Source organism: Heterodontus francisci, chromosome 36, assembly GCF_036365525.1.
Source record: "Heterodontus francisci isolate sHetFra1 chromosome 36, sHetFra1.hap1, whole genome shotgun sequence".
NCBI lineage: Eukaryota > Metazoa > Chordata > Chondrichthyes > Heterodontiformes > Heterodontidae > Heterodontus > Heterodontus francisci.
In genome coordinates, this window is record NC_090406.1 from 7,331,219 (window position 1) to 7,348,820 (window position 17,602).

The 17,602-nt window shown below is 45.4% G+C and overlaps 1 protein-coding gene across 1 annotated transcript; it reads right to left on the minus strand.

The window, feature by feature from the left end:
- Nucleotides 1–2,365: 2,365 nt before the first annotated feature.
- nr2c2ap (nuclear receptor 2C2-associated protein) lies at nucleotides 2,366–16,581 on the minus strand. The gene is made up of 5 exons (XM_068016077.1): nucleotides 16,526–16,581; nucleotides 11,193–11,283; nucleotides 4,515–4,620; nucleotides 3,104–3,172; nucleotides 2,366–2,539 (listed from the first exon to the last, which is right to left on the minus strand). The coding sequence occupies exons 1-5, from the start codon at nucleotides 16,561–16,563 to the stop codon at nucleotides 2,418–2,420; spliced, it is 426 nt and encodes a 141-aa protein (XP_067872178.1). The 5' UTR covers nucleotides 16,564–16,581; the 3' UTR covers nucleotides 2,366–2,417.
- Nucleotides 16,582–17,602: the final 1,021 nt, after the last annotated feature.

Here is a 17,602-nt window from a genome sequence, read left to right on the forward strand (position 1 = left end):
CTGTCTTGTGATTTTGTTAGCGTTTCCAGTCAATTATCAGCAGTGTCAAAAGGTCAGAGGACGATCTATATTTGTTATATTCAGTCACAGGATGTGGGCATTGTTGGCAAGGCCAGCATTTATTGCCCATCTTTGATCACAAGTGAGTGGCTTGCTAGGCCATTTCAGAGAGCAGTTAAGGGCCAACACATTGCTGTGGGTCTGGAGTGACATGTAGGGCAGACCAGGTAAGGACAGCAGATTTCCTTCCCTACAGGATATGAGTGAACCAGATGGGTTTTACGACAATCTGGTACTTTCATGGTCACCATTACTGATGGTATCTTTTTATTCCAGATTTTATTTAATTAATTGAATTTAAATTCCTTAGCTGCTGTAGTGGTATTTGAACTCTATTAGTCCAGGCCTCTGGATTACTATCACTATGCCACTGCACCTATCTAGCATCTTTTACATTGCTTGTTCCGAAGTAATTTGCAGCCAATTATTTACTTTTTGAAGTGCAGCCACTGCTGTTGTGCAGACAAACGTAGCTGCCGATTTGTGCACAGCAAGATCCCACCAACAGCAATCAGATAATGACCACTTTGTTTCTACTGCTGTTGGTCAAGGGCCTATTACTCCCCCTGTTCTTCTTGGTATATTATCATGGGATAGCTGATATCCCCCTGAATAAGACGACAGTTTAACATCTCATCTGAAAGACAGCACCTCTGGCAATGCAGCACTCCTTCGATTCTGTACTGAAGTGGCTGTCCAGATTATGTTGCCTACACCCTGGAATGGGGCTTGAACCCATGACCTTCTCACTCAGCTGAGAACGCTTCCAACTGACCAAGAACTGAAGCCCAGATACTGCTCACTACGTTGGTATGGACCTAATAAAGGTGGCAACCCTATCTATGGTGAGAAATCTTAACTAATGAAAATATATAGATGATCTTCCCTGTGCAAAGTACTTCCAAGAACTCCACGGTGTCTTATGAGTCCTGCAACTGGCCTCAGTAACCCTTGGGTGTGTCTAGTAGCAATTAACCTCTAATTGACCTCTGGGTGTGCCTCGGATACGTCTCTACAAACACAAGTAGTATTAAAAGCGATATGCAAGGTTACACACAGCTCTACTTTATCAACAGAATACATTGTGAGCTAAGTAGTTATAATGAGAAAGGCCATAAGATTAAGTGTCTCCTGACAATGCAAAGCAGGCACAGTGCGATCTATGTCATTGGTGCATCTGACCATTTTCCAGCTGGCCAGCATGAATCCGTGCATGCGCGCAGCGATGTCACCACATAATGACTAAGATTGTTGCCTCACCCCCTCAATGGCTGCGATTGCCATCTCCATTCCCCTGCTCCCCCCCCCACCCAAACTGTACCCCGCTCCCTCCCAAGGTCGCCTCCTCAATCGCCGCTTCTCTTCCCTGCTCTTTCCCCCACCTGTCTGCTTGCATCCCGCCTCGCCGCTCTCACCTCCCCTCTCCACTGCTTTTCCGGGCGGCGAGGCAGGGAGCGAGCGGCAGGAGAGAACAGCAAGCAGACGGGCAGGAGAGAACGGCGGGATGGAGCAGTGAGCAGATGGGTGCGGCGAGCAGTTGGGAGCAGGAGATAGTGGCGAAGGGAAGCGGCCATTGCGGGAGGGAGCGGGAAAGAGAAGTGGTGATCGAGGCGGCAAGTGCAGCCATTGAGGGGGTTTGGGTTCATTTTTTTTTTGCGTCAAATTGAGCAGCGCCATCTTTCTTACTGGCAGCTGCCTGAGGTCACAGACAGTGAAGTTTCTGTTGATGAGGCTGCATTTGCACATGTGCCAGTGCCGTGCCACCTAGTGGTGCATTGTCAGCAAACGCAGGTAAGATTAATCCCTGTCAGCGGACTGAGCTACGAGGAAAGATTATGAACATTTGAACTCTTCAGTCTAACAGGTGGAATTTAAAAAAGGGCTGTAGAGAGATATACAAGATAGCCCACAGCATTCTTCTGTACTGTGAAGAAACAGCAGAGAGTTCTCCAGTCTCTTGGCCAACATTCCTCATCCAACAATAAAACAGAGACTCAGCACTTCCTTAATCTCACTGCTGTTTGTGGGACATTGCTACCCCAGCATGCCTGCCTAGATACTAATCACTGTACTCAAAACATAAATCTATTTGTATACATGTCAGGTGTAATAAACTGTAATTAAAATGTGCGCTATTTTTAAAATAACATTCTTCCTGTATCTTTTTTTCAGGTATAAAGTCCTTTCTCTCCTTCTCATTGATCTGAGGCAAGTTTCAGTTTTGATTAGCAAAAACCAGGCAACATTTCGAGCTAGAGTTTATATATCACAAGGCACTGATAGACTGAGACACCCCAATTCTGGCTGGTTTTTGGCCCATTCTTTAGTCCTCTTGGAGGCGAGTGTAATCAGATACATTACAACAGTTTTTCACCAAGAACATCAAGATGATAAATAACAATTCTTCCAAAGAAGTCCGTGCTTTTCTCAAATATGATTTTTAATTTATCAGCAATGGATTCCTCGTGAATGGAGAATCTGTGAGTCTCAGGTTAAGGAAGAAGAATACGTCTTATTTGATGAAGAGCAGTTTACAGAGAACTGCCTCCCAATATCCACAAAGATAAACATTCATATTGAAGAGCAATCTTGGAGCACAGCTGGTGGTTGAGTGGATAAAAGTGCTGTCCAATGTTAATCTCACCCACATGGCCCATATCCAGACTGAGATGAGGAGAAATTTCTTTGCTCAAAGGCTTGTGAATGTTTGGAATTCTCTACCCCAGAGAATTGTGGATGCTCAGTCATTGAGTGTATTCAAGACAGAGATTGATAGATTTTTGCGTATTAAGGGAATTAAGGGATATGGGGAATATGCAGGAAGGTAGAAGATCAGCCATGATGTTACTGAATGTTTGAGCAGGCTCAAGGGACCATGTGTCCACTCCAGCTCCTATTTCTTCAGTTCTTATGCACACACATAAGGCATCTCACCTCGTGACTAAATTCCTCTCGTGGCAGCCCTGGCCCTCATGCACTCAGATTTAATGGTATTGCTAAACCACAAGGTCACCTATCGCTGCCTCAAACTCTCTGAAGGATATCTGCAGGCGGTTGGTGTCTTCAGGGTACAAGTCAGCTATTTTCAACAAATCGGCTCCCTTTCTGCCACCTAAGAGACAAGATAAATATCTTCAGTCATGGAGCTGGTTGCAATATGAGTAAAACCATAAGGCTGTTGAGTTTCAAGTCATAAATGGAAGACAAAACTAATTCATTTTCAGCCCAAGGTCTTTCCACAAAGAGCAGCCTCTCTTAACCCTGGGCTGCTCACGTCTAATTGTGTCGACATTTCTTACTTGCGGGTGTCCTGTTTGAATTTCCTGGAGCTGGAGGTTTGGAAAGGACTGCTTTTAGCTCTGTTGCCTCATAAATCCAAAGTTATTTTCAACTACTTGCTATATGGATATTAACGGTGCAGAAGTTTAAAACTTTATACACAGTGCCTGAGGCTACATGATACACAATTGAGTGACAATAAGCTGGGATATTCCTGCCCTCGAGGAAGAGCATTTGGATGCCACCTACAGCCCCGCATTCCCATTCACGATATCTGGCTGCTTTTAGTTTGCATCATTAAAGCACAAAACAGAACAGAGCAACAGACACCAATCTAACATTTCCCTTTCTAACATTTAATTCCGATAGCGCAGTTGGAAAATTCAGGGTGGAAATGAACCATAGTATCTTACAGAGTCGTTAAACCAAAAGCTCCATCTGCCCTCTCAGGTGGATGTATAAGCCCATGTGGATTGGGGTGTTTTTCTAGGTCAAGGGCACAATGTAGATGCAAAATGTGACAGTCTAAGCTTCCCTTCAATATTCAGAGGTAGAGCTGTTTTTTTTGAAGCTGTCAGTTCATGATGTACACTGACAAACAGAGCTATGAATTTCTGCGACAAATTGCCTCAGGAATGGAAACAAAATAAAAGGCCAGACCCATTCATAGAATCACAGAATGATACAGCACTAGGAGATCATTCTGACCATCATGACTGTGTTGGCTCTTTGAAAGAGCTATCCAATTAGTCCCACACCCTTGCTCTTTCCCCATAGTCCTGTAAATTTGCCTTTTCAAATGTATATCCAATTCACTTTTTGAAAGTTATTATTGAATCTGCTTCCACTGTCCTTTTAGGAAGTGCATTCCAGATCATAACTCACTGCATTTCTTTTCCCCCTCATATCATTTATGGCTCATTGGAAGAACAGACCCAACAAGATAACTGATCTAAGCCCGGGTGGAGACAGAGGCACTATACTTGGTTTGAGCAACTATGGGCTAGAAAGCCAGGTGGGAAAAGGTAAGCTGGTGTGACTGCTCTATCCAGGGACTCCTGCTGAGATGTATGCTTGCCTGAGTATGCCAGGCGATGGCAGAATTGAACCCAGCTGAGATGCTGAAATTCGTGGGAGATTGGGTTATGGTTGCTCATGATTCAGTCTGAATTTACCTTCAAGCCTGCATGTTCTGCCTGTAAATCCACCTTGGAACTGCAGTTGTAATTCAGTCACCTTTACAGTCTGAGGGAACTCGAGTATCACCCATTGGCAGGATCCCTGAGACATGGGGGGTAGAACACAGTTAGGATTACTGTAAATACAAAGAGATGCAGACAGTGGTGGTAAACACACACACACATATCCTGGTAATAAAAAACAAAAGTGTACAGCAGATCAGTTAGAGTCTGATAGTGCAAGGTAAGCTAATAATTCAGAGCTGGTAGAGAACAAAACAGAAACACATCAGTTAAAGAAAGGCTTAAATTTCTACAGCATCTTTCATGTCCTCAGGATGTCCCAAAGCACTTCACAGCCAATTCAGTACTTTTGAAGTGTTGTAATGTAGGAAATGGCAGCAACCAAGTGCAAGCAGCTGAAGGAGCGTTCGGAAATTTGAGCATCCCATTCACTCGCTTCACCAAACACCACCTGCCCCACCTGTGGCAGAGTGTACGGATCCAGAATTGAACTATTCAGACACCAAAGGGCCCACAACCCTGGAGTGGAAGAAAGTCATCCTCATTCCCGAGGGATTGCCTCAGACAGATAGATAGAGCGAGCGAGAGTCAGAATGTAGGAAATATTGACATCCAATTTGCATACAACAAACAGCAATGTAACAATCACCAGATAATCTGTTTTAATTATATCAGTTGAGATAGATGTTGGACAGAATACTGTTCTTCCAACATTGCCATGGAGTCTTTAGCATCCAACTGAGGGGGCAGACAGGGCCTCAGCTTAACATCTCTTCCAAAAGACGGCACCTTGTGCTCAAGTCTCTGGAGTGGAACTTGAACCTACGACCTCCTGAGATGAGAGAATGCTACCCAGTGAGCCAAGGCTGACACTATATGTAATGAAGCTTCTAAATGTAGTGAAGTAAGTTACCCTAAAACAGTGATGCTTATAATAAATACATGGCCTTCAACAGACTTGATGCTCCATCTGTCCTTGGGTTCAATTCATAGCCCTGGTGAGCTACAGGATATTGGTGCAGCTAGGATTTAGCGGAGGAAGGGAGACAGGAAGGAAGGAAGAGGGAAAGGTAGGAAGAATACATTTCCTAACTTGGACATATAATGCCGCTCCTTCATCGTCGCTGGGACAAAATCCTGGAATTCCCTACCTAACAGCAGTGTGGGAGCACCTTCACTACACAGACTACAGCAGCTCACCACCACCTTCTCAAGGGTGACAAGGATGGGCAATAAATGCCAACTCTGCCAGCAACGCCCACATCCAGTGAATGAAAAAATGTAAAGAAAGTTAGTATGTCTTGTTAAATAAAAGGGTGTGTGTGAGTGGTTCACAGATTTCTTGAGTGTAGTTCAATCTGCCATGCCTTATTGTAGGAGTAACCCAACAACCCCACTGCCTTGTGGGCGTCTCGGGAGAGACCAAGGCTAAGGGAGTAAACCCTAACAGAAAATCCGGAGCAGAACCCCGTAGGCGGTCATGTGTCACCTTTGGCATGTTTCCGGCAGTTCCTGCAGCCATACTGGTGCCAAACGTCGTGTCCTGCACTCCTTTGGACCCCACCAGAAAGGCCGAGAGGGGGGTTTTGACGACTGGGCAACTCTCAACCTCCATAAATTTGCCCAGGCATGCGCCATGGAGAGGTCACTCCATAGTTGCCTCACAGCGACTGAAACAACACGGAAGGCAGCAGTTACGGGTTATAAGTCCAGATAAATTGGCGTAGAAACTGGGCGCCACGGGTTGCCTTTGTCGGTGGGAGAGGTCATTGCACCTCACTGGACAGCTACCGCCCGCCTCAAACCGGGCAGCCCCCGGTCAATAAGGTTCTGTCCCGCCACAGTCTGCCTGCTTCAATGGGTGCTTGGAGCTCAGGGTCATTGCCCGAAAGGTGGACTGATACACCGCACCAAACAACATGAAAAAAGGAAAGAAGGTACCAGCCCTTCGCTTTGCAAGCTGGAACGTCAGAACTATGTGTCCTGGCCTGTCGGAAGACCTTACACAAATCAACGATTCTCGGAAGACCGCCATCATTAACAACGAGCTCAGTAGACTCAATGTGGACATTGCAGCACTTCAGGAGACTCGCCTCCCCGCGAGTGGCTCTCTAGCAGAGCAAGACTACACCTTCTTCTGGCAGGGCAGGGATCCTGAAGAACCAAGACAGCATGGAGTGGGCTTCGCCATCAGAAACTCCTTGCTCAGCATGATAGAGCCTCCCTCAAATGGCTCGGAACGCATACTGTCCATCCGACTGCTCACCACCTCTGGTCCAGTACACCTACTCAGCATCTATGCTCCAACACTCTGTTCCGCACCTGAAGCTAAAGACCAGTTCTATGAACAACTCCATAACATCATTAGCAGCATCCCCAACACCGAACACCTATTCCTGCTGGGGGACTTTAATGCCAGGGTTGGGGCCGACCATGACTCATGGCCCTCCTGCCTTGGGCGCTATGGCGTTGGAAGGATGAATGAGAACGGGCAGAGACTGCTTGAGTTGTGTACCTATCATAACCTCTGCATCACCAACTCGTTCTTTCACACTAAACCCTGTCACCAGGTTTCATGGAGGCACCCAAGATCACGTCGTTGGCACCAGCTAGACCTCATTGTCACAAGGCGAGCCGCCTTAAACAGTGTTCAAATCACACGCAGCTTCCACAGTGCGGACTGCGACACCGACCACTCCCTGGTGTGCAGCAAGGTTAGACTCAGACCAAAGAAGTTGCATCATTCCAAGCAGAAGGGCCACCCGCGCATCAACACGAGCAGAATTTCTCACCCACAGCTGTTACAAAAATTTCTAAATTCACTTGTAACAGCCCTTCAAAACACTCCCACAGGGGATGCTGAGACCAAGTGGGCCCACATCAGAGACGCCATCTATGAGTCAGCTTTGACCACCTACGGCAAAAGTGCGAAGAGAAATGCAGACTGGTTTCAATCTCATAATGAAGAGCTGGAACCTGTCATAGCCGCTAAGCGCATTGCACTTTTGAACTACAAGAAAGCCCCCAGCGATTTAACATCCGCAGCACTTAAAGCAGCCAGAAGTACTGCACAAAGAACAGCTAGGCGTTGCGCAAACGACTACTGGCAACACCTATGCAGTCATATTCAGCTGGCCTCAGACACCGGAAACATCAGAGGAATGTATGATGGCATGAAGAGAGCTCTTGGGCCAACCATCAAGAAGATCACCCCCCTCAAATCTAAATCGGGGGACATAATCACTGACCAACGCAAACAGATGGACCGCTGGGTTGAGCACTACCTAGAACTGTACTCCAGGGAGAATGCTGTCACTGAGACTGCCCTCAATGCAGCCCAGCCTCTACCAGTCATGGATGAGCTGGACATACAGCCAACCAAATCGGAACTCAGTGATGCCATTGATTCCCTAGCCAGCGGAAAAGCCCCTGGGAAGGACAGCATTACCCCTGAAATAATCAAGAGTGCCAAGCCTGCTATACTCTCAGCACTACATGAACTGCTATGCCTGTGCTGGGACGAGGGAGCAGTACCCCAGGACATGCGCGATGCCAACATCATCACCCTCTATAAAAACAAAGGTGACCGCGGTGACTGCAACAACTACCGTGGAATCTCCCTGCTCAGCATAGTGGGGAAAGTCTTTGCTCGAGTCGCTCTGAACAGGCTCCAGAAGCTGGCCGAGCGCGTCTACCCTGAGACACAGTGTGGCTTTCGTGCAGAGAGATCGACTATTGACATGCTGTTCTCCCTTCGTCAGATACAGGAGAAATGCCGTGAACAACAGATGCCCCTCTACATTGCTTTCATTGATCTCACCAAAGCCTTTGACCTCGTCAGCAGACGTGGTCTCTTCAGACTACTAGAAAAGATCGGATGTCCACCAAAGCTACTAAGTATCATCACCTCATTCCATGACAATATGAAAGGCACAATTCAACATGGTGGCTCCTCATCAGAGCCCTTTCCTATCCTGAGTGGTGTGAAACAGGGCTGTGTTCTCGCACCCACACTTTTTGGGATTTTCTTCTCCCTGCTGCTTTCACATGCGTTCAAATCCTCTGAAGAAGGAATTTTCCTCCACACAAGATCAGGGGGCAGGTTGTTCAACCTTGCCCGTCTAAGAGCGAAGTCCAAAGTACGGAAAGTCCTCATCAGAGAACTCCTCTTTGCTGACGATGCTGCTTTAACATCTCACACTGAAGAATGCCTGCAGAGTCTCATCGACAGGTTTGCGTCTGCCTGCAATGAATTTGGCCTAACCATCAGCCTCAAGAAAACGAACATCATGGGGCAGGATGTCAGAAATGCTCCATCCATCAATATTGGCGACCACGCTCTGGAAGTGGTTCAAGAGTTCACCTACCTAGGCTCAACTATCACCAGTAACCTGTCTCTAGATGCAGAAATCAACAAGCGCATGGGTAAGGCTTCCACTGCTATGTTCAGACTGGCCAAGAGAGTGTGGGAAAATGGCGCACTGACACGGAACACAAAAGTCCGAGTGTATCAGGCCTGTGTCCTCAGTACCTTGCTCTACGGCAGCGAGGCCTGGACAACGTATGCCAGCCAAGAGCGACGTCTCAATTCATTCCATCTTCGCTGCCTTCGGAGAATACTTGGCATCAGGTGGCAGGACTATATCTCCAACACAGAAGTCCTTGAAGCGGCCAACATCCCCAGCGTATACACACTACTGAGTCAGCGGCGCTTGAGATGGCTTGGCCATGTGAGCCGCATGGAAGATGGCAGGATCCCCAAAGACACATTGTACAGCGAGCTCACCACTGGTATCAGACCCACCGGCCGTCCATGTCTCCGTTATAAAGACGTCTGCAAACGCGACATGAAATCGTGTGACATTGATCACAAGTCGTGGGAGTCAGTTGCCAGCATTCGCCAGAGCTGGCGGGCAGCCATAAAGACAGGGCTAAATTGTGGCGAGTCGAAGAGACTTAGTAGTTGGCAGGAAAAAAGACAGAGGCGCAAGGGGAGAGCCAACTGTGCAACAGCCCCAACAAACAAATTTCTCTGCAGCACCTGTGGAAGAGCCTGTCACTCCAGAATTGGCCTTTATAGCCACTCCAGGCGCTGCTTCACAAACCACTGACCACCTCCAGGCGCGTATCCATTGTCTCTCGAGATAAGGAGGCCCAAAAGAACCAGACATTTTGTCTTCATAGTTTGCTTAGGTACGAACTATATCTCAGGCTGCATATCAATAATCCCCATTAATCTGCAAACATCTCAAGCTGCTGACACCACCAGATCTTCAGTGTTTTGATCTAGGATTTGACATTTAGTGGGAGAACAGCTCCGAGAACGGCCCTTTCCAAACCTCCAGGCTAATTAAATTCAAAACAAGACAAACCAGACAGCTAGAAATATAAGCTGGAAACAGAACTGATTTATCATGAGCCACAGTTTTCACACCCCAGGCATATGAAATTTTAATAAACCACAACAATTTGATGAGATTTTGAAGAATTTCTGTTCCTTTTCAATTTTCAACTCAGAAGAAGGTTGGCACAGTCCAAAACATTAACCTGCCTTTTCTGTTGAAGAGGCTGCCTGATCTGCTCTGCATTTTCTACTACTTTAGTTACAGTGCCGACATGATTTGCATCCTTTTACTTAAGATCTGAAGTGGGTCGAGCTTGGCCGCTCTCTTGCGCCTCTTGGTGGCTGCCACAGAAGTTGCACTGACGAAGCTTAGGAATAGTCATAGAACAGAGAAGGAGGCCAATCGGCCTATCGTGGCTGTGCCAGCACTTTTTTGAAAGTGTTACTGGCCTTCCCTATCCCCATGGCCCTGCAATCTTTTCTTCCTTTCAAAAGTATTTATCCAATTCACTTCTGAATGTCACCAATGAGTCTGCTTCTGCTGCTCTTTCAGGCAGTGCATTCCAGATCACAACAACTTCCGCTCTGCTTCTTTTGCCAATTATTTTAAATCTGTGTCCTCTGGATACTGGCTCTCCTGATGCTGGAAACAATTCCTCCTTATTTACTCTTTCAAAACCCTTCATAATTTTGAACACCACTATTAAATCTCCCCTCATCCCTCTGTGCTCTAAGGAGATGTATTGCCAGGGTAAACCAGGCACATTAAGCAAAGGTAGGGGGAAATCGGGATTGATATATTTCAATAGAAAATAGTATCAAAGAGATTCATTTTGGTTCTCCCAATAGCAGTGAGCCCACTATACAAAGTAGGGAGTGCTGCACTGTCGGAGATGCCGTCTTTTGGATGAGACATTAAACCAAGGCCCCGTCTGCCCTGTTAGGTGAACATAAAGATCCCATGGCACTACATGAAGAAGAGCAGGGAAGTTCGCCCCAGTATCCTGGGCCAATATTTATTCCTCAAACAACATCGCAAAAACAGGTTATCTGGTCATTATCACATTGTTGTTTGTGGGGGCTTGTTGTGCAGAAATTGGTTGCTGTATTTCGCTATATTGCAACAGCGACTTCACTTCAAAAGTGCTTCATTGGTTGTAAAGCGCTTTGGGATGTCCTGAGGCTGTGAATGGCGCTATAGAAATGCAAGTCATTTTTTTTTTTAATGAAGTTAACTAATGGCAGCAAGGCAATGTAAAACAACTCCCTGGGATTCCAACTCTTCCCAATCTGTCCCCGGTTATTACCTGGTCTGAGTTCCAGCAGGTCTCCTCATTTCGGTCAAACAAGAACTTCTTTCCAAATTGCTTAACATCACGGTTAAGGACAGAACTCACCCTGTGGAGAAACAACAGAACTCAGGATTGACAACATGATCAGAAAATAAAAATATTTATATTTCTATTGGACCTTTCACAACCTCAGGATATTCCAAAGTGCTTTACAGCCAATGAAGTACTTTTGAAGTGTAGCCACTGTTGTATTATAAGAAAGGTGGCAGCCGATTTGCACACAGTAAGATCCCACAAATGTGATAATGACCAGATAATCTGTTTTAGTGATGTTGGTTGAGGGATATATATTGGACCGGAGACCAGGGAGAACTCCCCTGCTCTTCTTCAAAATAGTGCCATGGGAACTTTTATGTCCACTTCAGAGAGCAGACAGAGCTTTGGTTTAACATTTCAACCAAAAGGCAGCACATCCAAAGTGCAGCATTCCCTCAGTGTGTCTCTGAGGCCACACATTACAAGGAAAGCCTCATCCCACCTCTGGCCAGGTTGTTGCAAGTGACAGGCGAGTTTCCCATTTCAGATCAAAATGCTACATTAAATTCACTGGATAAATAAAAGCACATCATTAATCACAGCAGCTCCACACAGAGCTGCCACTGATCCAAACCGAAAGTTTTGACAGATTTGCCTTTAAAAGATCCCATCAACCAATCACACACAGCACCACGACTGCATATCGGAACAAACTTTGTCGTCTCCCGGACAACAGACTCAATCACCAACAGCTATAGAGATTTCGTTACACAGAATTCTTTGCTACATGGAATGGTTGAAGCAGAGAGTGTTTCACCTTTTAAGGGCAAATCTAATAAATACTTGAAGCAGAGGAAGATGCAGGATAGTGGGATTAGTTTTGGATTGCCCAGCAAAGAGCTAGCACATATATGACAGGCCAAATGGTTTCCTTCTGCGTTGTACAATTTTATTTTCTATGTGACATTGACAGAACACCAGAGTTGGCAAAAAAAATTAATTTCTATTTAATAAGAAAAGAACTTTCATGGTCTGGGTTACATCCCTTTCCATGGTCTGGGGTAGATTAGATTAGATTAGAGATACAGCACTGAAACAGGCCCTTCGGCCCACCGAGTCTGTGCCGACCATCAACCACCCATTTATACTAATCCTACACTAATCCCATATTCCTACCAAACATCCCCACCTGTCCCTATATTTCCCTACCACCTACCTACACTAGTGACAATTTATAATGGCCAATTTACCTACCAACCTGCAAGTCTTTTGGCTTGTGGGAGGAAACCGGAGCACCCGGAGAAAACCCACGCAGACACAGGGAGAACTTGCAAACTCCACACAGGCAGTACCCAGAATCGAACCCGGGTCCCTGCAGCTCTGAGGCTGCAGTGCTAACCACTGCGCCACTGTGCCGCCCATTTTTTTTTTTAAAAAGTAGAGTATTTATAAACCGAGCCAGCTAGGGGAAGTTTTTTTTTTAAGAGAAGGATTACCTTTATATTATTTGAAGTAATAGGATGGGGCAGATATTCAATACACACGGTATTACGACCAGGTGAGGAGGAGTCTAGGGGTTCCCTCTCAGCCTTTACCTGGTTTAACCGTAACAGGGTTTAATTTTAGAAACACCGTGTTTTTAGCTCCCCCTCAGTGAATCTTTGTTCACTGCTCCAATTGTAAGGCAAAGAAATCAGACAGGTTTCCTTAGATTTAAACAAGAAAGGTGGAAGTTTATTAATCTTAAACTCTAATCCGGTTAATGACTACGAATATACGACGCGACCACGCTATCATGCACACGCGATAAACACACACGCAGATAGAGACAGAAAATGTAGAAAAGAATAGAGGGGAAAAGTTTGAGGGATCATAATTACAGTCCTTTAAATTCAATGTGGAGTCTTTGGTTGCTGCTAAGTCCTGCAATTCATTGGGGCCCAGTTCTTGCTTCAACTTGTTTCTTTTCTCTCTTGAGGTTTGTGTGTCTTCTGTGGGTCTGGTGGCTTGGGAGAGAGACTTGCTTGTTCCAGCTTCACTTGCATACTGTCTTCTGTTCCTTTCTGTGTGGCACAATTCAAAAACCCCAGGTTGCCCAGCAGGTTAGTCATGTGACTAGCTCCTTATTTGGAACAGTTTCTCCTGTGAGGTTTGTGGATTGTATTATTTTAGCAGTCCCTGGAATGCACTTCCTTACACCTTCAATGTCTGGTGATTAAAATCCATTTGGGTTAATTGGAGCAGGGAATAGTCCTTTGTCTCCACAAGCAGTGTCTTTTAGTATGCAAATGTCCTTCCAGCACAGTGTCTGGTGATCTTCAAACAAGTCATTTCTTCACTCCAGCAACAGTTTAAAATCAATGTTGATATGATAAAATTAATATGCCTCATTCTTGACAGGTGGGGGTCTGAATGACAACGGTGTGTGACCATCAGCGGCAAAGTTGATATCTTAGAGGTAGGGACAGGAGAAACTATTGCTGGGAATAAGGAAATGGCAGAGATACTGAACAAATATTTTATGTCTGTCTTCACAATAGAAGACACACGAACATACGAATTAGGAGCAGAAGGAGGTCATTCGGCCCCTCTAGCCTGCTCCGTCATTCAATAAGATCATGGCTGATCTGCTTGGGTCTCGAATTCCACACTCCTATCTACCCCCGATAACCCTTGATTCCCTGGCCTAACAAGAATCTATCTCCTTCCGCCTTAAAAATAATCAATGACCCCGCCTCCATCACCTTCTGAGGCAGAGAGTTCCAAAGTCGCACAACCCTCAGAGAAAAAAATTCCCCTCATCTCTGTCCTAAAAGGGCGACCCTAATTTTAAAACAGTGCCCCCTAGTTCTGGACTCACGCACAACAGGAAACTTCCTTTCCACATCCACCTTGTCAAGACTGTTCAGGATCTTATAAACTTCAGTCAAGTCTCCCCTCACTCTTCTGAACTCGTGAAAGCAAGCCCAGTCTGTCCAACCTTTCCTCACAAGTCAACCTGCTCATTCCAGGTATCCAACCTCCTCTGAACCACCTCCAACTCCAAGACACAAATTACATACTAGAAGTAGAGGGTAGCCAAGGGATTAATAGAGTGAGGAACTTAAAGTAATTAATAACAGCAGAGAAAAAGTGTTGGAGAAACTTGAGACACTAAAAGCTGATAAATCCCCAGGACCTGATTGTCTATATCCTAGGGTTCTAAAACAAGTAGCCTCAGGGATAGTGGATACGCTGGTTATGATTTTCCAAAATTCCCTAGATTCTGGAATGGTCCCAGCGGACTGGAAGTTAGAAAATATAACAGCTCCATTCGAGAGAGAGAGAGAGAGAGAAAAACCAGGGAACTACAGGCTAGTTAGCCTGACATCAGTCGTTGGGAAAATTCCGGAGTCTATTATTAAGGAAGTCTTAACAATGCACTTGGAAAATCAAAGTCAACATAGTTTTACAAAAGGGAAATCGCTTTTGACAAATTTATTAGGGTTTTTTGAAGATGTATCTAGTAGGGTAGATAAAGGGAACCAGTAGATGTAGTATACTTGAATTTCCTAAAGGCATTTGATAAGGTGCCACATAAAAGGTTAAATGCACAAGATAAGGGCTCATGGAATTGGGGGTTAATATAATGGCACGGATGGAAGATTGGTTAACGTACAGGAAGCAAAGAGTAGGGATAAGCTGGGCATTTTCAAGTTGGCAGGATGTGACTAGTGCTGGGGCCTCAGCCATTTACTATCTATATTAATGACTTAGGCATAGAGACTGAGCATAATGTATTCAATTTTGCTAATGATACAAAGCTAGGTGGGAATGTAAGCTATGAGGAAGACACAAAGAGGCTGCAAAGAGTTATAGACAGGTTAAGTGAGTGGGCAACAAGGTGGGGAAGTGTGAATTTATTCACTTTGATAAGAATAGAAAAACAGAATATTTTTTTTAAAGAGCATGAAACTTTTAAATGTTGATGTTCAGAAAGGCTTGAGTGTACTTGTACAAGGAACACAAAGTCAGCATGCAGATACAGCAAGCAATTAGGAAAGTAAATGGCATATTGGCCTTTATTGCAAGGAGATTGGAGTACAAGAATAATAGATCTTGCTACAATTGTACCGGGCTTTAGTGAGACCACACCTGGAATACTGTGCACTTTTGGTCTCCATATCTAAGGAAGGCTATACGTGCCTTGGAGAGTGTACAGCAAAGGTTCACTAGATTGGTTCCTGGGATGAGAGGATTGTCCAATGATGAGGGGCTAAGTAAATTGGGCCATGTTGTCTGGAGTTCAGAAGAAAAGAGGTGATCTCATTAAAACATACAAAGATTCTGAAGGGGATTGACAGGGTAGACACTGAGAGGTTACTTCCCCTGGCTGGAGAATCTAGAACATGGGGCACAGCCTCAGGATAATGGGGTTGATCATTTAGGACTGAGATGAGGAGAAGTTTCTTCTCTCAGAGGGTTGTGAATCTTTGGAATACTCTACTCCAGCGGATTGTGGATGCTCCATCGTTGAGCATATTTAAGACTGAGATCGAGAGATTTTGGTCTCTTGGGGAATCAAGAGATACGGGAGCAGACAGGAAAATGGAGTTGATGTAGAAGATCAGCCATGATCTTACTGAATGGCGGAGCAGGCTTGAGGGGCCAGATGACATATTCCTACTCCCAATTCTTATGTTCATAAGCTCTTAATCCTGGAGTCATTGTAACCCCAGCATCATCTATGGTGACCGCTCGCGCCCCTCCATATAGCAACCACATTGACCCATAGCAACAACATGGACCCTCTCCAGAGCAATCACATGCACCCCTCCCTATAGCAATTGCATGGACCCACAGCAACCATACATCCCCTTCCCCATAACAACCCAATGAAGCCTTCTCCCCATGGCAACCACAGGTCCCCCTTCCCCATAGCAACCAGATGGGCACCCTTCCCCATAGCAACCAAATGAATCTTACTCCTCATAGCAACCACATAGACCCATAGCAACAATAGGCCCCCTTTCCCGTAGCAACCACATGGAGATTCTTTTCCACAGCAACCACAGGTCCCCTTCCCCATAAAAAGTACATGAATCCCACTCCTCTTAGCAACCACAGGTCCCTTTCTCCATGGCAACCACATGGACCCATAGGAACCCCCCTGCCCATAGCAACCACAAGAATCTCGCACCCCATAGCAACCCCATTGATCCCCTTCCCTCTCCATGACTCGGCTCAAATCCCCTTCAATCAGGGTTATTGCCCCCAAATCGTCCCAGTCCCCGGGGCCTTCAATATCCCTGAATCCCCGGCCTCTCCCTCACCTGCTTCCCGTCTCCTCACACACCAGCGATTCCGCCATTCTGCCGTAAAACGAAGCCCACCCACCAGCTCTTTGCGACAGTATTGGCGGCGCTTTAACGATATTTTGGGCAACGGCCGCAAAGCGGATTGAAGCCTGTCCCAGTGACCCTGTCAATCAGGCATTGTCCACATTCATATTGTACTAATATATTATAGACAAGTGCAGGATCTAAACTAACGAAATATATTTTAATAGAAATGTCTATATATTGAACCTTTATTACCAGTATTAATTTATTACAAATAGAACTTTTTATTAATAGAATGTTTCTTGTCTACATGGAAGGAAAAGTTGAATTATTTTATCCAAGTAACAAGGAATTTATATTTAGAGAGACTTAGTGCCACCTCTAAACATTCTGAAGCACCTCACATTCTGTCACTGTTGTTATGGAGACAAGCACATCAGCTAGTTTGTGCGCAGCAAGGTTCCACAAAGGGCACTGGGCTGTGTCTCAATTTTCTTTCAGTGATATTGGTTGAGGAATAGATGTTGGCCAGCGAAAATGTTTCTGCTCTTGAAATTTTGTCATGGGGTCTTTTACATCCACCTGATGGGCACTTGGTTTAGTATTTCATCCAAAAGACAGCACCTAAACATTCCCGCAGTATCACACTGAAGTGTCAGCCCAGATTATGCCCACAGCTCAGACAGTGTGACTTCTGAATCAAGGTTGTTCAAAAAAAGGCCCCAAAACTTGTACATATTTTTTGTGGAATTGGGAGGAGCAGGAAAGGTCTTGTATTGCAATAGCACCTTTCACAACCTCAGGACGTCACAAAGCGCTTTACAGCCAATGAAGTACTTCCGAACTGTAGTCACTGTTGTAATGTTGGAAAAGGGGCCACCACTTGGCAGACTGTAAGCTCTCATAAATAGCAATGTGATAATGACCAGATAATCTGTTTAGGTGATGTTGATTGAGGGATAAACATTGGCCCACGACACTGGGGAGAACTCCCTTGCTCTACTTCGAAATAGTGCCATGTGACCTTCTATAGCCACCTGAGAGGCAAGACCCCCACATACCAACCCC